The 21,875-nt window shown below is 32.2% G+C and overlaps 2 protein-coding genes across 2 annotated transcripts; both read left to right on the plus strand.

The window, feature by feature from the left end:
- Positions 1-12,585: 12,585 nt before the first annotated feature.
- Positions 12,586-17,517, plus strand: LOC143628299 (diacylglycerol kinase 1-like). The gene is made up of 7 exons (XM_077097929.1): positions 12,586-13,767; positions 14,321-14,687; positions 14,766-14,842; positions 15,557-15,676; positions 15,770-15,934; positions 16,354-16,491; positions 17,272-17,517. Exons 1-7 carry the CDS (start codon positions 12,589-12,591, stop codon positions 17,515-17,517), a joined length of 2,292 nt encoding a protein of 763 aa, XP_076954044.1. The 5' UTR covers positions 12,586-12,588.
- Positions 17,518-20,082: 2,565 nt separating this feature from the next.
- Positions 20,083-20,992, plus strand: LOC143628260 (uncharacterized). The gene is made up of 2 exons (XM_077097896.1): positions 20,083-20,418; positions 20,492-20,992. Exons 1-2 carry the CDS (start codon positions 20,083-20,085, stop codon positions 20,990-20,992), a joined length of 837 nt encoding a protein of 278 aa, XP_076954011.1.
- The last annotated feature ends 883 nt before the right edge of the window (positions 20,993-21,875 follow it).

Below are 21,875 nucleotides of genomic sequence, written 5' to 3' on the forward strand. Positions count from 1 at the left end.
CTATGGTTATTTTCAGGATATTTTTCTCTTATTTGAGAAGTTGAAGCTCTAGAAGGACTTCTAACAGTATATCCTAAAGGAGATATATGAAAATTTGATGAAGATAAAGACCTAGTTATTCTAGGTGTAACTTTTTCAAATTGTATTTGAACATTTCCTTCAGTTGTTTGTAAAATTTCTAAAGGATTGTTATCAATATAAGATTGAGATGGGGTATTTTCTTTTAATACCCAATTATCAGGAAAATTTATTTCTTCCCATCTAATTTTTCTTCTAGTGGTAATATTTGACTTACCAAAATTAGTTTCTATAACTATTGTTTCATTTAATGGTTTATCAACCATTTTGCATCTAGGATTCAAAGTATATAATGGTTTGTAATAAATTCTATAACAAACACATATAACTTCTGATCCTGGAGCATAATTGTAACCATTAGTTTTAACATTTAATGTTAAAGCATCTGTGATATTCACATCAGTTAAAGATAATTGTAAATTTGGATAAACATTAAAATAGACTGGACCATGTGCCAGACTAGATTGAACAATACCTATTAAGGATTGTTTCCAATCTAAATTTCTTCCATCTCTTAGAACAGCTATAAAGCTTTCTGGAAGACCTTCTAATGTTAATGGTTTAAAGGCAATTTGCACTAAACCAATATGAATGAATTTATATTCATTATTCTTATATCTTATTATTTCTCTGTTATTTAAGAGTTTCATTATCATATCCTCTTTATTAAGAGAAATTGTTGATTCAGTAGTTCTAACTACTTGTTTAAAACTTAATTTTTCCATATAACCATATTTATAAATTTGGTTATAATTAATTTTTGGAATTGTCCATTGATTTAATAAATCAAGATTGTGAGGAATATCATATTCTTCCTCAATACTATTTTTAATTGTATCTTTATTTTTAATAATATTCATAAACAAACTTAAAGTGTTGATTCCCCAAAGACACTAATTATTCACCATGGCTCTGATACCATATTTACAGGATCAGAGACCGGGTAACTTTCAATCTCTTATTAATAATCCATTAAAAATTAAAAATTAAAAATTTTTCTTGATTTTCTAAAATATATATGAATAGGCCATATGGATGTTTTACCCATACTTAACTGTCATCATTGAATAGTATATGGTCAGTACAGGCCACGCCCTAAAAACGCCTTCAATCATCAAAACGGCTAAAACGGGCTACCATAATTCGACCACTACACATATTCACATGCCTGTTTAGTATGGAACCAGCCCAGAAACAATCATACATATTTCAAAAATTTCAGACTTTTTTTTTTTTTTTTTTTTTTTTTTTTTTATGAGACATGGATTATAACTAGGTCATGGTGTGAATCAACACTTTAGGAGTTTAGCCTTGCATTAGGCTAAAACTATAAAAATAAAATAGCTAGGAAGTAAAGAATTGTACCTGAAATATGAAGGACTTTAAAACTTCAAAGATTTTTATTATCGAAGAAAATATTTTACAAGTGAAAGAGAGGGTTTTTGATCAGTGGTTTTCTGATCTCTGCCTCTAAACAAAACCCTACTACTCCTTTTATAATGGGAGTTCTAAAAAACAAACAAAAGAACAATAGTAAAAGTAATAATTATACATCAATTATCTGGACAATTGTGTCCAAAAGAGATTCCATTTGTCTGGGCAGCTGGCTTTAATTATTGTACCACTACCCAACTTTTTGAATTATTGATTCTCCTTTAATCAGACGCATGTGATCTGGGACCCATAATTTCGTCCTCATCGTCAATTGATTCAATTATTTTCTTCTTTAACTTTTCCAATTTTGTTTTGGCCTTTATTGTGACCTCATCCATGACATCATCTTCTGGATTTTGAGAATAACCTGCTAACATTGTATCGTCTTCTTCTTCTTGATTAGAAGATGGATTTGAAGAGTATTGTGATGAAGATTGCCCTGGTTGGAAGTTTTTTATTAAATCTTCTTCCATGGCTGCAAAGTATTTTTCCAGTAAATCTTTTCTGGAAAGATCCTTTCCTTCTTTAATTGATATTTTCCTAGCAATTTGTTGAAATGGGCTAGGAGATTCTCTTTGAGATTGAACCTGAATTTGTTTTTGGTACAGGTCCAGAGTTGATTCGATTTGATCAATGGTCTCTTGACCTTCTATGACTCCTTCTTTATTTTTTGAAGTCAATTTTTTCCAAAATTTTGTATAGAAAATTCTTCTTAAACATGGAATATTTTGAGTGGTATGACCAACTTCTGAAGATCATCTCCATATCCATGGAATTCCAAATTCCATAAAGAAAAATAGAGAAGGCATTCCTTCAATTAACTCATTATTATGAGTAGCTTCGATTATTCTGGGAGATAATTCAACCCATTTATTATAGTATCCTTTAAAGGATTCTGGTAAAATTTTTACAGATGTTCCATAGGAAATCCACCATTTTAAAAACCAATTAGGTATATCCTGGTTATAAACCTGAGGACATATCTTGAAGAACCAAGAATGTTTCTTCATTGGATTTTGATATAGAAAAGCTTTATTGAAAGCTTCAATATAATCCCAATAATTAAATTTGATAAGAGCACCAGATTCTGGATGACTCATCTCTTTTTCTTTTAATGGAGAATTTCCCCAATCTTCTAAGGATATTATCCTTTTAATAATTATTTTGCTATAGGTAAAAACCTTAGCATTTCCAGAATTATGATGGAAAATTTGAGCAGATTCGGTTGCTCTTAAAATTGATTCATAAACGAATCTTGATTTATAAATTCCAGCTGGATATGATCCAGTATCGAAAAACCTTTCCATTAAGGTCCATGGATTATCTTTCCATTTAAGCTGTTTATTATCAAGGAGTAAAATTATCTCCTTATAAGGATTTTGATCATAAGAACTTTCATCAGATTCTTCTGATTGAGTAACAATTGAATAGGAAGTATTGCTTCCTTTTTCCTTAGCTGCTTTGAAAGCTAGGAATTCCTGGTATTCAGGATCATTAAATCGATTTTTTCCAGTATTACTGGATGAATTTGCTATATTAGCAATATTGGAAGCTATTAGCCTCTTTTGGCCAAATTGACCAATAATTATTTCAGAATTATTATGAGAATTTCTGCCTCTTCCTCTATTGGAGGATTGACTCTTCTTTCCTCCTCGCCATGGAGGATCCATTCCTGCAAATAAAATTAAGCACAAGAGATTATTATCTCTTTTTCTTGAAGAATCTTTATTCGATTCTTAAAAATATAGTATTGATTCCATTCATTTGCTATAAGAAAATTTTTTTCTTGAGGATGTAAAGAATAGTCCATATTATATTCTGCTATTCTTAAAGCATGTCTCATCCTCATCCTATATTCAAAGTCAATTTGTCTTCGAATATTTCCCATTGCAATTTTCAATGGTCCTTTAATTCCCATTAATTCTGCAAAATAGAATCGAGAAATTCTCTCGTCAAGAAATCTGGTAAACTATTATCAGATCCTTTTTTATAGATTATTTCAAAATCAAAAGGGGCTAAATGAGCTTGCCACCTTGCAAACATTTGTTTAGAAACATTATGTTTAAAATCTTTGTCAAACATAAATTTAGCTGCCTGACAATCAGTTTTTATTATAAATTTTTGATTATATAAATCATCTTGAAATTTTAAAACACATTTTACTATTGCTAAAACTTCTTTTGCAATAGTTGCGTAATTTTTTTGACTATTATTCCATTTTCCAGAATGGAATCTAACCAGATATTCTTGTTTATTGTTTGGAGAAACTTGTTTAAGAATTCCTCCATAACCAATGTTACTAGCATCAGTTTCAACTATTTTTTCCCAATTTGGGTTAGCAAGATTCAAACATGGAAGATTTTGAACCTTATGTTTAATTTTTTGTATTGCCTTAGTATGATCGTTTGACCAATACCTAGGATTCTTTTTTAATCTATCATACAAGATAGCTGTATCCTTTGCAAGATTTTCATAATAAGGAGAAATATAATTTAAACTCCCAAGAAACCTTTGTAATTGAGTTTTATCTAAAATTTCATCAGGAAATTTAGAAGCAAATTCAATACTTCTATGTATTGGAATTATAACTCCTTTATCAATATTATGACCAAGGAATCTAACATTAGTTTGAAAAAGCATCATTTTAGGTCTAGAAATTACTAAACCATTCTTTATAATAATATTTTTAAAGATTTCTAAATGCTGAAAATGCATTTCTATATTTTTTGAAAATATTAATATATCATCGATATATACAATGATAAAATTTGAATAAGGAATGAATATATCATTCATTATATTTTGAAATTCACTGGGTGCATTTTTTAACCCAAAAGGCATTACATTCCATTCATAATGTCCAAATGGAACTGTAAATGCTGTCTTATATCTGTCAGATTCATTAATTTGAACCTGCCAGTATCCAGATTTTAGATCAAATTTAGAAAATATAACTGCATCATGCAGTCTATCCAATAAATCCTTTTTATTAGGTATTGGATATCTAATCCATTTTAACACTTTATTAAGTAGTTTATAATTTATAACCAATCTAGGAACTCCTCTTTCCTGCTCAGCATGTTTATTAACATAAAACGCTGTACATGACCAAGGAGACTTAGATTTTCTAATTAATCCTTTATTTATTAAGGATTCTATTTCCTTTTTACATAATTCTAAATATTCAGAATTCATTTGGCAAGGTCTAGCCTTGGTAGGAATTTGTCTTTCATTAAAATCTTCCTCATAAGGAAGTGAAACAATATGTTTCTTTCTATCCCAAAAAGCATTTGGGTGATCATTGCATATCTGTAAAGAAAACTTATTTTGAATCAATTTTATTTTATCCTTTAATTTAGGATTTTTTAAATTTTCTGAAATAGTTAATTCATTTATTTCTTGTTTTAAAAATTCTATTTGGTTTATTTTTGCTTTAATTAAATCATCAATCATATTATTGATGATTCTAGTGATTGGTTCAGAAACAAATTCAAAGGATATTTCTTCACCTTGAAATGTTCCTTTTATAATTTTTTCATCCACTTTTGTTAAAGGAAATATTTTCTTAAAAAATGGTGATCCAAGTATTACTTGACTTGTTAAATCTTTAACAAGAATAAAACTATTAGGAATACATTTATTATTATTACAGATATAAGCATTGGGAAGCTTATAACTTATCTGTAATGGTTTTCCACCAGCAGACCCTAATTTCTGGGTGGTTTTATGAAAATATCTTGAAGGGATTAATCCTTCTTGAATACAATTTAAATCTGCTCCACTATCTAAAAGAGCAGTAAATTCTTTGGAAAATTGTTTATCAATCATTAATTTGACTTTAATATGCCATTTCTGAGAAGTTATTTCTTCTATTTGTTTTAGATAATTTTCTAATTGAAGTTTTGGAAAATTTACATCATTAATTTCCAATCTTCTTTTTTCTAAATTAATAATTCTTTCTTCTAAATTATTATTATTATTTCTAAGATTATTAATTTCTATTTTAAGATTATTAATCTCAATTTTTAATTCTTCAATACCAACCTGTTTATTTAGTTGATTTCTTTTATTCAATTGATTCTTAACCTCAGCAAAAGTATAAGGTTGAAAATTTTTATTAGATGAAGATGATTCACCTTTATCATTTCTTATTAAGTCTAAAATCATTTCTTTCTTAATTTTTTCATCTTGAATATTTTTTAATAAATCTAAAAATTCATTTGTTATAACATTTAATTCCATATTTTGGAATTGAGATATAATATCATAAATTGAATCATTATTTATCTCATTGTTACAACAATCTTCATGACAATCTCTATTATCATCTGAAGAAGATGAAATAAAGCTTTCATTATCTAAAATGTTTATATCTTCATATGAAGATTCTGCTTCTGATTCATCAGAAGTACTATTAGAATTTATGATAATCTTTTCTAAAGTTTCTCTAAGATTATCATCTTTTATTTCATTCAATTTTTTCTTTACCCAGCAAGTTGCTGCTTTATGACCTGGACGGCCACATTTTCTACAAATTATAAAAGATTTTTTATAAAATTTTTCAAAGGGTTTAATTTCCCTTTTCTTATCTCTTTCTATTTTTCTTTCTTCTCTTTTCCTTTTCCTTTTAAAATATTTTTTTGGTTTTTGAGAAGAAGAGTCTTTTCTTTTATTATTTTGGGGAGTAATTCTCTCCATGCCAAATTGATCACAAAATTGGCCTAACTGTCTTTTTTCCATTAAAGACTGTCTTTTAATTTGCTGATTTAGCTTTATTTCATTACATAAAGCTAATCCTTCATTTTTACATATACCTATTAAACTACCATAGGTGTATTCATCATAATTAATATTAATATTATCTTTTCTCAATTTCTGTTTAACTCTTTCTGAAAAGAAATGAGGTAAACCGTCTATAAATTTAGACTTCCAATGAGTACTATTACTCTCTGGTAATTCCATTACCCTGCATAAAAATGTATCTTTATACCATCTAAATGATGTAAGGGTTTTACATTTTAGATTTTGCAAAAGAGTTCTAATATTTTCAGAATTATCAGACCATCTGCCTGTAAAATGTTCCATTATATTGATAGCAAGAGTATACACACTATTCTCTTGACTGATATCATTTTCTTCTTTTACAGAAGAGTAAATTTGTTCTCTGTCTTGGAGGGTTAAATAATTATCCCACCATCCTTTTAATTGACCAGTAAATCCTGCTACTATCATTTTAGCAATAGATTTATCTGTATTTCCATTTGCTTTACATATCGTAGAATACATCATCATTCGATGTATAGTATTAGCTATTTGGGTGTCAGTTTGACCATCTATGTTCCATTCATAGATGTTCTTCCCACTATAAGAATTATTTACTATGTACTCCTGTTCTTCTATTAAGACATCTTGAGGAGTTGGTCTATCATAATAATATTTATTCATGCTAGGTTTATTAGCATATTTATTCTGTAACTTAGCAATTTCTAAGTTTATTTGTTCTTTATAATTTTCTTTATTTGTAGATTTAGAAAATTCTTTTGAAAGAGTATTTATATTTAAACCTTTCATTTTTTCTGAAATAAATTCTAATTTAGTATCTAATAATTTAGATATTTCAGAATTAGATTTTAATTTAAAATCTCTTATTTCAGGAGGGGGTTGAATAGCTGGAACTGCTATAACTTCTCCTGTTTCAAAAACTTTTTTATTTTTTACTAAAGAGGTTATTTCCTCAATTTTTTCTTGGATAGAACCTAATTGTTCTCCTAATATAATTAAACATAAATTTGTATAATTTATATGTTTAAATAATTTATTTAGGTGGAAAATTGTTACTGGTAAAGCATCACCTTCCAGTAATTTTTGAAAAGCTTGGTAATACATTGTTACCTTTTCTTTTTCAATTTTAAAACCTGTTTGGGGAGGGAAAATAGATTTTATTTTCTTTTCTCCTAAATCATATTCTCTGTAAATAGTAGAAATTATACTATTCACATACTTATTAAAGAACCATGGAACAAAATAAATAATACAATTTTGTTCTTCTAATTCTTTATAAAATTCATCTCGAAAATATAGTAATTGTTTTATTTCAAAATTTTTTAAGTACCATTTTCTAAATTCCTCCCATTTAGGATCTTGGAATTCAGAATTTATTTTATCTCTTACCAGGGAACCTGGTCTAAAATCAATTTTTTCTATATTATTCATGATATAGAGAAATCCATTTCTGACTCGGTTAATTCCGGGTCCTGTTGAGGTCTATTAATTCCTCTAACTATATTATCAGAATTAATTCTTAACTCATTAATTCTATGGTTATTTTCAGGATATTTTTTTCTTATTTGAGAAGTTGAAGCTCTAGAAGGACTTCTAACAGTATATCCTAAAGGAGATATATGAAAATTTGATGAAGATAAAGACCTAGTTATTCTAGGTGTAACTTTTTCAAATTGTATTTGAACATTTCCTTCAGTTGTTTGTAAAATTTCTAAAGGATTGTTATCAATATAAGATTGAGATGGGGTATTTTCTTTTAATACCCAATTATCAGGAAAATTTATTTCTTCCCATCTAATTTTTCTTCTAGTGGTAATATTTGACTTACCAAAATTAGTTTCTATAACTATTGTTTCATTTAATGGTTTATCAACCATTTTGCATCTAGGATTCAAAGTATATAATGGTTTGTAATAAATTCTATAACAAACACATATAACTTCTGATCCTGGAGCATAATTGTAACCATTAGTTTTAACATTTAATGTTAAAGCATCTGTGATATTCACATCAGTTAAAGATAATTGTAAATTTGGATAAACATTAAAATAGACTGGACCATGTGCCAGACTAGATTGAACAATACCTATTAAGGATTGTTTCCAATCTAAATTTCTTCCATCTCTTAGAACAGCTATAAAGCTTTCTGGAAGACCTTCTAATGTTAATGGTTTAAAGGCAATTTGCACTAAACCAATATGAATGAATTTATATTCATTATTCTTATATCTTATTATTTCTCTGTTATTTAAGAGTTTCATTATCATATCCTCTTTATTAAGAGAAATTGTTGATTCAGTAGTTCTAACTACTTGTTTAAAACTTAATTTTTCCATATAACCATATTTATAAATTTGGTTATAATTAATTTTTGGAATTGTCCATTGATTTAATAAATCAAGATTGTGAGGAATATCATATTCTTCCTCAATACTATTTTTAATTGTATCTTTATTTTTAATAATATTCATAAACAAACTTAAAGTGTTGATTCCCCAAAGACACTAATTATTCACCATGGCTCTGATACCATATTTACAGGATCAGAGACCGGGTAACTTTCAATCTCTTATTAATAATCCATTAAAAATTAAAAATTAAAAATTTTTCTTGATTTTCTAAAATATATATGAATAGGCCATATGGATGTTTTACCCATACTTAACTGTCATCATTGAATAGTATATGGTCAGTACAGGCCACGCCCTAAAAACGCCTTCAATCATCAAAACGGCTAAAACGGGCTACCATAATTCGACCACTACACATATTCACATGCCTGTTTAGTATGGAACCAGCCCAGAAACAATCATACATATTTCAAAAATTTCAGACTTTTTTTTTTTTTTTTTTTTTTTTTTTTTTATGAGACATGGATTATAACTAGGTCATGGTGTGAATCAACACTTTAGGAGTTTAGCCTTGCATTAGGCTAAAACTATAAAAATAAAATAGCTAGGAAGTAAAGAATTGTACCTGAAATATGAAGGACTTTAAAACTTCAAAGATTTTTATTATCGAAGAAAATATTTTACAAGTATAATCTTATAATTATATTTAGTTTTGTTAATAAATTATGCATTGCGGGCTTGGAGGGGGGCGACATTATAATTAAATTTACACTATTAAAATTAATTTGGATAAGGTAAAAAGACTTTTCTGTCTTAGCATATTAATCACATGTCATGACATTTTATTTTACTTTTTAGTTATTTTATTTTTTACAATAATATCTGTTTTAGAAGCCGGCCTGATTAGAAAACCACTAGAACAACCGATTCTGTTTTCAAATTTTAGTTAAAGGGCGTTTGATATTTTTTTCATATTTTTTCTCATTGACTGAAATAGATTAACTTGACAAGACTATTGCTCTTCTTCCACTAGTAAGTAGAATTTTTGTTGAAAGCAAGGGGAATTTTTGTACGCATTTATTGAGGCAAGGGGAATTTTTGTTTCAAGGGTGTAATGGTTTTGTAGCCCTGTTGTATCGTAAGTTGTAACACCGTCTTTTTTTTTATTTTTCTTTTTATAATTAAATTAAACAAATAAAAACTCATTAAATTAAATAAATTAAAATTCATTAAATTAATTAAATAGAAGAATACATTAAAATAAAAATAAAAAAACACCAAAAAAAATAATAAAAAAATACATTTAAAATACTAATTTAAGACTCATCTTCGCTTTCGGCGTATTGTTGACCGTCTTCGTCTTGGTCCTCGTCTTCGTTCTCGTCCTCGTCTTCGTCTTCGTCTTCAACGGGACGACTATTCCAAACGTGTTGAACCAAATCCGCCTTAAGTTGGTTATGTATCTCGCTTGATGTGAGCTCGTGATTATTTCATGTTCATTGTTCTTCGGTTGATTCAGGAAATTGTTCTGAAACGCTCCCTGGTATATAGTGTTGGCATATTGCTCTGACATTGTCTTCTAAAATCATATTATGTAATATGATACACGTATACATGACATCACTCGTTTTTGCCAACAATCATACACGACAGGGGTTTTCACATAATGCCAACGTTTTTTAGGAACCCCGAACACCTCTCAATATCCTTTCGCGTGGACTCTTGCTTCTTCTTAAAATATTCTCTTTTTTTCTTCGATCGGATCTTGAAACAATTTGACGATGATAGAGTACTCTGGATATATCCCATCTCCTAGATAGTATCCATGACGGTAGTAGGTACCGTTGGCATAAAACGGTAAGACCAGTATGCTACGGTTGATGTAATACTCTAGCACGGGCGACGAGTTGAGAACGTTTATGTCGTTGTTGGACCCGGCTGAGCCAAAGTAGGCCGACCAAACTCAAAGGTCCTGTGAAAAAATGGCTTGAGGACTAACCGTTGGTACTCCATGGTCACCATGAGTGTATTGACCTAACCATGCGGTTGGACAGTTGTCCCACTCCTAATGCATGAAATTTATACTCCTGATCATGCCGGAAAAAGAATGTTTTCTTTCGTATACACCGTATATGCGAGTTAGGCCGTTTGAAGTTGGAATTCTCAGATAGCGACCACCGTATAATTGTATTATTCCTATATAAATAAATGATTAAAACAATTTAAATTAAAAACAAATAGGTTAAAAAATAATTAATTTAAACAATTTAAAATAATTAATTAAAATAAGTAGGTTCAAAAATAATCAATTTAAACAACTTGAATATTACTGATGCAAAAATTCTCTAACGAGTCTCGCGTCTTTTTCTCCGCCATCTTTAAATACTTGTCATTGATGCCGGTCGTGTTTCCGTATGCGAGGATGTGTACCGTCAAAGTACACTTTTGGATGGCATTGAATCCTAAATATCCTCTTGCGTCGTGTTTTTGTTGAAAATACAGATAGTCCCAAATCTTTCGCAATGCGCAAAAATAAAAGTCTAGACATCCGAAAACGACGTTCAAACCTAACGTCGTTGTATGTAGGCGAGTCATTGAAGTAGTTTTTCATCAATGATTGTTCGCTTCCACAAGGGCTCGAATGATATCAGATCGCCTATGGCGCAGCCGAGAACTAGTAAAGGCAAAAGCTATCTTATTTGCTAAGGCCCGAAATGCACTTATGACCTTAGCTTCCTCCTCCGTCGTCCTTTGCATGATCTGAGTCATCTTCTTCTTATTCTTAAATAAATTATTCAATCATGTCAGGAAGTATTTGTTGAATCCATTTTGGTAAAGAAAGTTGATGAAAATGGTTTTTGAAGGTTAAGTTGGTATATGAAATGATAAAAATGGTTGAATTAGTTGGTTATTTATATTGATTTTGTAAATTAGTTTTTTTTTATAAGTTTTTGACTGTTCAACAGTCAAAATATTAAAATAAAAGTTGAAGGACAATGAATTCCACCCCTTGTCGCCCAACATACCACTCCACTACGCATACACTAATAACAGTTACCGTTTGAGAGTCAACCTTCACCCACCAAATCTGTAGCAGTCGACGCCATCAGCCCAGCGGACTCTTGAACCAATTCATCACCTAGGCTAGATCCATGGGATTGCCCCACTTTGGTATTCCTGATGTTAAAAGGTTTTGTTTTAAAACTAAAGCAGTCCAAATCAAGGGACGAAAAGCGTAATTTACGGAAGGGAAGGATATATTGTCCCATTGTGTGAGAAACAAATAAAATCATCGTGCCACATGGCAAATATTTAGTGGGCTGGGTTCTTGTAGAAAGCCACGTCAGCAGACTTATTATTCCCTCGCCACGAACAAATCGGCGGACGGTCTCTCTCTCTGCGCACACGAAACTGGAAGGAATCTGAATCTTCTTCTTCTTCTTCTTCTTCTTCTTCCCCAACTAAACTTAAATATCACCATCACCACCTATACATACATACATACATACATACATACATATCTAAAACAACAGATCTACTTTTTTGCAATCTAATCTAGGGTTTATCACTCCACTCTTCCAATCGCCATTGGATTCTGCTTCATCGTCACCTTCGATTGAGATTGATTATTTTGAGTTCCACTGCCAAAATTAGGTAACGATCGCTGTCCTTTCATTCATACAAACAATTCTTTTCAACTTCTCTCGTAGGAGCATTTACTTATTATTCTTCAACACGATATAAACATTTTTTAAACCTTATATGCTAGCATTATTATTATTATTATCTGTCACTCTGTCTCATGCTCACACTAAATTTATTTATTCTATTCTAGGTGATATACATATTTCTCTTCCGAAAGGACAGGTTTAAAGCTTATCTACTTACTTCCAGATTATATTATTAGTAAATGCACATGATTTGGAATACTAGAATCTAGAGCATGGATGACTACACCCCTCCTGAGATTTGGCCCACAGCATGGATCAACAAGAATCCATCTGAATTTTCAGAATCACGCATCTTCATCTTCTCTTGCTTTGTTGCCGGCATTATTGGTATATTAACTATTGTCTATACTGCTTTCCAATGGAGAAGAAACACCAGTCTCACTTTAATGAAAGCCACTGCAAGAAAAAAGAAGGACCCTAAGTCAAAAAGCAAGCTTCCTTTAGCCGTTCATACGTGGTATCTGGAATCTGGTTCACGCGGTAAAAACTTAAATTGTTGTGTCTGCTTGAAATCAGTATCATCTTCCCAGACTCTTGGGCCCATGGTGGCTTCAGATAGTTTTATCCACCGTTGTAGAATATGTGGGGCTGCAGCACATCTCAGTTGCTCGAAAAAGGCTCACAGAGATTGTAAATGTGTCGCTATGGTTGGTGCTACACATGTCCTGCACTTATGGGCGATCTGGTGGACCGAGGTGGTTGACCAACCTGATGAAATCTCGTTTTGCAGCCATTGCGAAGAGCCGTGCAGTGCTTCCTTTATTGGTGGTTCACCTATATGGTGTTGTTTATGGTGTCAACGGTTGGTTCATGTTGACTGTCATAGTGGTCTTTATAGTGACACGGGTGATGTTTGTGATTTGGGTCCGTTTAGAAGGCTGATTGTGTCACCTCTTCATGTTAAGGAGTTGAGTTCATCGGGTGGAATCTTGAGTTCCATTACACATGGAGCCAATGAGATTGCATCTTCTGTGCGCGCAAGTATTAGAAGTCAAAGTAAGAAAACTAAGAAGGGAAATGAAGTCTCTGTTGAAAGTGTTAATGGTGGTGTAGGGGAATCTTCTACAGAAAGCACAGCAGACAGTAGTTTTGCAAATGGTGCTTCACACACAACACAAGAAAACCAAAATGGGAACGCAAACACGAACGGAACAAGTTCACTTCAAGACGGTGATGTGGTCAAGAAGGTTGGTAGAAAGTTGAGTTTTAAAAGAAGTTTATCAGACAGTCAGACAGATGAGTCGTGCGTGGCAAGAATGAAGCAGAAATATGAGTTGACAGATTTGGGTCCAGATGCTAGACCTCTTTTAGTCTTTATTAACAAGAAGAGTGGTGCTCAACGAGGAGATTCACTCAGGCTTCGGATGAATATACTCTTAAACCCTGTTCAGGTCAGTTCATCATAAGTAATTAAGTACAGGTAGGCCTGTAAACGAACAGAATGCTCCATGAAGAGCTAGTCAACCGTCCGGCAGGAAGTTTGTTTATTAATCAACGAACAAACATGAACAAAATTGTTAGTTAAACGAATGGACATAAACACATGTTTTGCTCATTTATTTATGTTCATTTATGTTAATAAAATTCGTTTGTTTACATTTATTCGCGTTCGTAAGTTTACATTTGTTTAAATTCATTCGTTAATATCTATTTAAATTATCAGGTGCGGTCGATTTACTCTAGTTTTAATAACTTTTTAGGTCCATCACATTGTTGTTCACATGTACTTTAATTGGTTTTAGCTCAGTAAGGTTTGGTCGTTTACATACACGAATTGTTTGTTTCTATTGTCAACAGAGGAACATAAACAAACACGAGCATGCTCTGTTCGTGTTCATTCGGGTCACTTACAAGCCTAAGTACAGGTGGCTAGATGGGTGGCCCGGGTGGTTGCATCTATTTCTGAAAAAAAAAAAAAAAACTCATGCTGTAATTGTTTTCTAGGTTTTTGAGTTGAGCTCAGCAGAGGGCCCGGAAGTTGGTCTTTATCTATTTAGAAAAGTACCCAATTTTAGAGTTTTTGTATGTGGTGGGGACGGGACGGTTGGATGGGTCTTGGATGCTATTGAAAAGCAAAATTTTGTTTCTCCGCCACCTGTCGCCGTTCTGCCAGCTGGCACTGGAAACGACCTGGCAAGAGTTTTAGGTTGGGGAGGTGGTTTGGGATCAGTCGAGAGACAAGGAGGCCTTTGCACAATGCTGCAAGACATAGAACATGCTGCTGTAACCATTTTTGACCGTTGGAAAGTTTCTATAACAAACCAAAAGGGGAAACAGCTTCGTGCCCCTAAATTTATGAATAATTATCTTGGTATCTGAAATATGATTTCTTTTAAATTATAGCAAATTCTTTTTTTTTCTTAATCTGTCTTGAAACATGTTACTGCAGGGGTAGGATGTGATGCAAAGGTTGCTCTAGAAATTCACAATTTGAGGGAGGAAAATCCAGAGAAATTTTACAACCAGGTGTGCTACTGCTTGGAATATATCAACTGTTTTCTGTATTATTTCATTTTCATACACATCCAAGTAGGCCTATAAATGAACTGAACGTTCAGTGAACCGTTCGGCAGGAAGTTTTATGTTTATTTATTTAATAAACAAACTAACATGAACAAATTGTTTTGCTCATTTAATTAAACAAAGGAACACGAACACATGTCCCGTTCGCTCATTTACGTTTTTTCGTTTACGTTCATTTATATTCTTTTGTTTACATATTCACTAATATTTGTTAGGCGCATTGCAAACCATCAATTACAATTTAGGTTAATTATATTAACCTTTTTAGGTCTAACATATTGATGTTCTTCATCCATGTTAAGTTATGTTCATTTACGTTTGCGAACCGTAAACGAACACAAACACACTCATCTGTTAATGAACAAACACGAACAAGAATCCCTGTTCGTTTAATTCTTCATGTTAGATCGTTTGTTCAGATAAAGTTAAACGAACGAACACAAACATGCACCGTTCATGTTCGTTTAGTTCATTTGAAGAATTAAAGGCCTTGATGCAAGTGAATAACTTTGTCGTTGTATATTGTATTCACTTGTAACTAGATGTGGCTAAAATGACCATTGGCCAATGATGTATATTCATTAAGTTGCGGTCACATTATGATACCTGTGATCAAATCATCTTCACTTGCTGAAAGTAACTTATTTGTGATTGCAGTTTATGAACAAAGTTTTGTATGCTAGAGAAGGTGCTAGGACTATTATGGATAGAACATTTGCAGATTACCCTTGGCAAGTTAAAGTGGAGGTAGATGGCGTTGATGTTGAGGTCCCTGAGGTTAGTTCAAAATGTTTTATTATTCTTCCAAGATAATGTTGGCTATTTATTACTTGTACCGAAATTGATCATTTTTATGGTTCAACTTTTAAGGATGCCGAGGGTGTTCTTGTTGCCAATATTGGAAGCTATATGGGTGGTGTTGACTTGTGGCATAATGAAGATGATAATTATGATAATTTTGATCCCCAGTCTATGCATGATAGGAGACTTGAAGTTGTCAGCATATCAGGGACCTGGCATCTTGGGAAGCTGCAGGTAACATCACTCTGATTTCTTGAACTATGGTAATTATCTAAGAGCGAGCTGGGGGTCTCTCTGGAAGCAACCTCTCTGTTCTTTGGGATAGAGGTACGGTTTGCCTACATCCCACCCTTCCCAGACCCTGCTAATAGCTTTTCGATTAATGGGATTTTTACTGGGTATGATTGATTGATTGATCTAAGAGACTTTGTTTTCGCCTTTCTCATCTGAAAAAAGTCAACATGGTCAACAGTTACCAATAGATCACATAACCTTAGATCATTTTTTTTAAGTTGGTTACCTTTTTATGCAATTTGTCGGTTTGGAAATTATAATCTTTGTTTCTAGTTTTCGTCCATTTTAATCATACATAATGAAAATCAAGATTTCTTATTTCCAGTTTAAATTTAAGGAGTATGCTAAATAATTTCCAGGTAGGACTTTCGAGAGCCCGGAGACTTGCGCAAGGGAAGACCATTAAAATTCAGCTTCTTGCTCAATTACCGGTTCAAATAGACGGTGAACCGTGGATGCAGTCAGCATGCACATTAACCATTTCACATCATGGCCAGGTTCTCTCTCTATGTATATATATGTGTGTGTGTGTGTGTGTGTGTGTGTGTGTGTAATAAATAATTAACTGATTGCTTCACATATCAAAATTGTGTGAGCCCCATATTCTTTTCCCCACCTTTTTTTATTGCACCCCTTCATATTTATAATTATAGTAATAAAACATATGTCAGACATTTGACTTCAAATATATCAAGTTATTAGTTAGTTACTTATACGTAGTTTCAAGCATATCTCATCTCAAAATGTCGTTTTATAATTCCTAAATCTTCATTACTAACTATTTAATATTTCCTTTATTCAACCCGTGTAACACACTGATTTCTAACCTAGTATATGCATATATAAATATGTATATACTAAAAAGGCTTCCAAGTCCTACAACATGTGGAAAGCGACTAGGAGAGGGCACTTGTCCTGGGTTGAGGGGTAAACACGCCCAAATTTTTAGCATTTTTTCCCAGAAAATAAAAGTTATAGTCAAAGAATTTACAAAGCATAAAGCACCGTTATATTATATAAGCGCATTGTTTTCTGGGTGGTCACAAAGTCCTGACACAACGTTGTAAGCACCCAGTTCAACACGCTATAAAAAGAACTATGCTTTTTTGTTATTTATTTATTTAGCATTATGCTTAAATCAAAGATAAAAAATACTTGATGTTATAGACTTATAGTGTAGTGTTTCTTTCCTTCTTTTTTTATTTCTTATTTTTTATGTAAGTCATATAAAAGTTATTTGTGTTATAATTATAAAAATATAATTTGTTGTTGGTTAGGCTTTCATGCTGAAAAAATCTTCAGAGGAGCCTCTTGGACATGCAGCAGCCATAGTAGCTGATGTGCTGGCACATGCGGAAACAAATCATGTGATAAATGCTACACAGAAACGAGCTCTTCTCCAGGAAATGGCACTCAAAACTATCCTAGAACACGCACTACATATATTTATATTTCATAGTTTTCATCTATTGTCATGTGTTTCTTTAACGTGTGTATACAAAAATGTAATAAATATAAAATGAAGGAAAGTGTTTGACCCGTTTAGCCAGAAGTAAATGTAGATTCCTTGCAAATGTGACGATGAAACTACAAATTGATTTGGCTTTCCATAGTCAATATTCTCTAATTTGGTTCATGTATTTTGCGTCATAATGTTAAATTACAATCGATGCATTTAGATGGGGGACTTTAGGATGCGGAAAGTTGGCTAAACAATCAATTTTAATCAAGATATCTTTGTCTGGCCATTCAGATGCAAAATGTCAATAAATAAAGAGGTCAAGCTCAAGAAGCAAAAATAAAATCCCTATGAGTGCTAATTATAAGCAAGTATGGTGTCAGAAATCAAACAAGAACAAAAAGCAGAGGTTGCTATGTCTTTGATGATGCTTTCAAGAAAATTTGGGGTAATGGGGCAATGAATTTGAATCCTCTAATTGCTATAACTCCTCCGCTTTGGTAAATTTGATGGTAAAGACTTGATTAAAAATGGTCTAGGATGAAGAAATTTGCAGAAACTGAAATTGGCTCTTTTTTCTTTTTCCTTTTTTTTTGGAAGATCTAAGTTGAGTTAGACTAAAATTGACGAATTCGGTTATGGTTTTGGTGAACTTGTGGGCTCGAGCAAAGATAACAAGCAGTTGGGGGCGTAAGGCAGTCAAAAGAGACCAAGGAGATATTGATTCAAAGAAATCCAAAATGTAAACACAAACTCATGTTAGATCATGAACTTAGGGTGTGATTCAAAAACATCTAATGATGATCAAGTTTGAATCTTGATCTTGGCTCTTTAATGGAAAATTTAGTGGCGTTGGGAATACATTCTTGGTGATTTTAGTAAAAATATTGAGAAAATAATATATTTTGATACAAGTTAGGAGGTGTGAAGTACACGCTTGTTCAAGACTACTGTGAACTACTATACAACCCAAACATATTTGTAATTAATGGGAGATATTTCAAAAATTGTAAATAAATAATCTTAACTTTTATGTATTGGCCGATAATAATCCCAACTTTAAAAATCACTACCATCGGTCCCAATTTTCAACTATTTTTGTCTCAATGGACCTCCGTTAAAAAACACTTAGCGCCGTTACGTTTTCTCCCGAGTTTCAAAGCGATATTTTAGGCTTTTGGTCAAAAGAACGATACGAGTCGAACGATGTAAAACTTATCTCGAAACGGTGATTCAAGCGACGAAACAATGTTTCAATTCGGGTGTTTGAATTTCCAATTAACAAAAATCAAGTCATTTGAAATATCGTTTTGAGATACGTTTTACATAAGTCGAATCGTGTCGTTCTTCCGATCAAAAGCCCTAAAACATCGGTTTGAAACTCGAGAAAAATCGTAACGGCGTTAAGTATTTTTTTAACAGGGGTCCATTGAGACAAAAATAATCAAAAGTTGGGACCGCTGTTAGTGATTTTTAAAGTTATGATTATTATCGGCCAATACATAAAAGTTAGGATTATTTATTTCTAATTTGCCTTTAAAAAAATATATATACAGTTCACCAAATATGGCCAAACCATTTGCTCCTACAACCTAGTTTACCCACTTCCATCATGGCAACTTGTCATTCAAGTATTGGTTCACATTTTAATTTATTTTTCCTTTTCTTTTCATACTAATTAATTTTAACACTAAAAATGTTTTTCTTTAATAACTTTTAATAAATAAGTTTTAAAAAAATTTGAAAACACAGTATTGTTTAGTTTTTTTTTTATTTGAACACGCGGGTATAAATTTTATTAAAAAACAAAAGATTGCAAACAAAATATATTTTTATAATAAATTAAATATTAATCAATACTGATATACATTATTCGACACTTGTTAACTCCGTATTGGTTCACAAGATTTTTCGGATAAAACTTATTATCTACGATTGTAATTTTGTTTTCTACTTTATTAAGTGTGTTCGGTGAATATAAATATTTTAAATTAAATATATATTGGTTATTTTTAAATAAAGAAATTATTTTTTATATTTATAAACACTTTTAATAAAAAAACAATTACAAATTATATTTATTTAATAAAAAATATTGAAGTTTGGGAAAAGTTTGGGTTTGATTGGGTTAGGTATGTGAAAAAACAAGAAATTAATTGTATAATAAAGTTTGGGTTAGAGTGGTTTGTTAACGCTAATGATCACTTTTTATCCCAAAGTGTAAGTAAAAGAAAAGAGATGAAAAGTGAGGGAGAAAATGTTAGGATGAAATAATTCCATTCCATTTGGAGTCGTAACCCTAACTCATACTGCGTCTTCCATCCGCACATGTAATTACTAAATAACTTGTTGTCTTTCTTTTTATTTCGATTTGCAGTATCAATTGAGATGTATGTTTTAAGATTAAAGTTGTAAATTGTCAACAATATATAGCAGCACTTGTAAGATAATAATATCAACTATTCTCTGCACTGCCTTCTTTTCTTTTTCCAGTAATTGTAACTTACTGTATATATATATATTAGCAATGCCTAACTAATAAGACTCCTGATTTATTCATATGTGAAATGACATTATTATTTATTTCTTTATATTGTTCAAATGTAACTGCTTTCAAGCTAGCGGAGCTATGAGTGAGACTACAAACAATGTATTAGTAACACCACCAACGCAGCTTCAAGAGATTCGGCCCTTTAAATGTGACCTGTGTAATATTACTTGTAATAATAAAGATCTGCTCGACAAACATAAACTCGGGAGAAAACACCTCAAAAACCTACAAAAGTCAACCGGATCGTCCGCCAATGCACCAAAAGTGGTCCCATCACCTGCTGCAAGTGAAACTTTAGTTGCAGAATTGGGTAATAAGAAGGCTGGCTCGGTATGTTGTGATCTTTGCAAAGTGGTATGCAATAATCAAGAAATATATCAGAAGCATGTTGTTGGAAAAAAGCATTCTGCTAAGGTCAATTGAATAAATAAAGTTATAGTCTTTTGTTTTAAAATACCTGACCTTTTTTAATTATATTTTTATGTAGGTGATCATCCAGCTAGCAACTGCAAGTGGCTTTCTTAACGCCACGTCATATGCTGTTAAGAAACCGAGCATTTTCCAGTGTGAGCTTTGCGAAATCACGTGCACCAGCAATGAACTACTGAACATGCACCTAGCGGGAAAGAAGCATCTCAGAAAACTTAAAGAATCTGGGCAAATACCGAATACGCCCTTGACCCCTATTGCTTCTCTGGATACTAGATTTGCCAAGCCTATGGTAACTCCAGAGTCGGACGAGGGCAAAACGGTCAATTTGGATGGAAATAACATCAATGGGAAGAGAGTGGGAAGTTACGAGAATGTGGAATCAAAGAGGCAGAAGATTTTGCAAGGAGGGGCAGCGTTGAATGCTATAAGGGCTTGTACTTTGTGCAATGTTGTTTGTAACAGCTCCACTGTGTTTGATGCTCATCTTCGTGGTCAGAAGCATGCTGCTGCCATGGCTGCGAAACAAGTAGAAACTTCAACGGATGAAAAATCTTGAATTCTAGTTCTCGTTTGGTGCTTTTAAGTTAAATCAAATTGATATGATTATTAACTTTTATGAATTTGAGACAAATTATCTCACATTGTAATAGATGAATATTACAACATAAAGGGTCAAACCCTTGACCTTCAAACCATGAGGGGTCCAAGACAAATTGTTTTCAAAATGGGGGTTCCTGCCATTTAGTCTGGCAAGAATTCACAATTTTTAGGTACCGTAGTGATCAAGCAATGCCAAGTGCGAGGTTTGTTATTGCCATTTGAATTGGCGAGAAGCTGACTCATCTTGTCGCATCACCTGTGCACATGCTCCTTGATGACTCGCTTTTCTCGCATTTCATTTGGCGGGAAGGTTAAAACTTGAACACAAAATGTTTTCGCCAACTGACGTGGCGATAACTTTGAGCGTGACAACTTTTCTATAATGGGCAGCTTTACCAAAATTAAATTTGCCATCAAGTAAAGAAATTTATTATTGGCCAATGCATGGATCAAAATTGAAAGTTTGGCAGTAATACATTACTGCATGATGAGGTATCAGATTTAATTGTTACTTTTGGTCATGCAATATTGGACGGACTGTTGTGAATTTTAAATTTTGATAGATGACAAAATAATAAATTTAATTTTGGCAGATGGCAAGTTTAAAGAAAAGTTGTTGCCATTTCAATTGGCGAAAACATTTATGCTATTTCATGAATTCTGCAAAAGCATAGCGTGTAAGTTCAAGTCTTAAACCTTGTTAGCCAAACGAAATGGCAAGAGCGAGTCATCAAGATGGATCATCTCCTTGCCAATTCAGATGACGGCAACAAACCTCGTACTGACAGCATTTCCCAATCCAAATAGCGACGAACTCATGGCTCAGACCCCCTTGTGAC

This window comes from Bidens hawaiensis, unplaced genomic scaffold, assembly GCF_021521415.1.
Source record: "Bidens hawaiensis isolate Kalapana, Puna unplaced genomic scaffold, B.hawaiensis_p1.1 tig00004864_1, whole genome shotgun sequence".
In the NCBI taxonomy this organism is placed as follows: Eukaryota; Viridiplantae; Streptophyta; class Magnoliopsida; order Asterales; family Asteraceae; genus Bidens; species Bidens hawaiensis.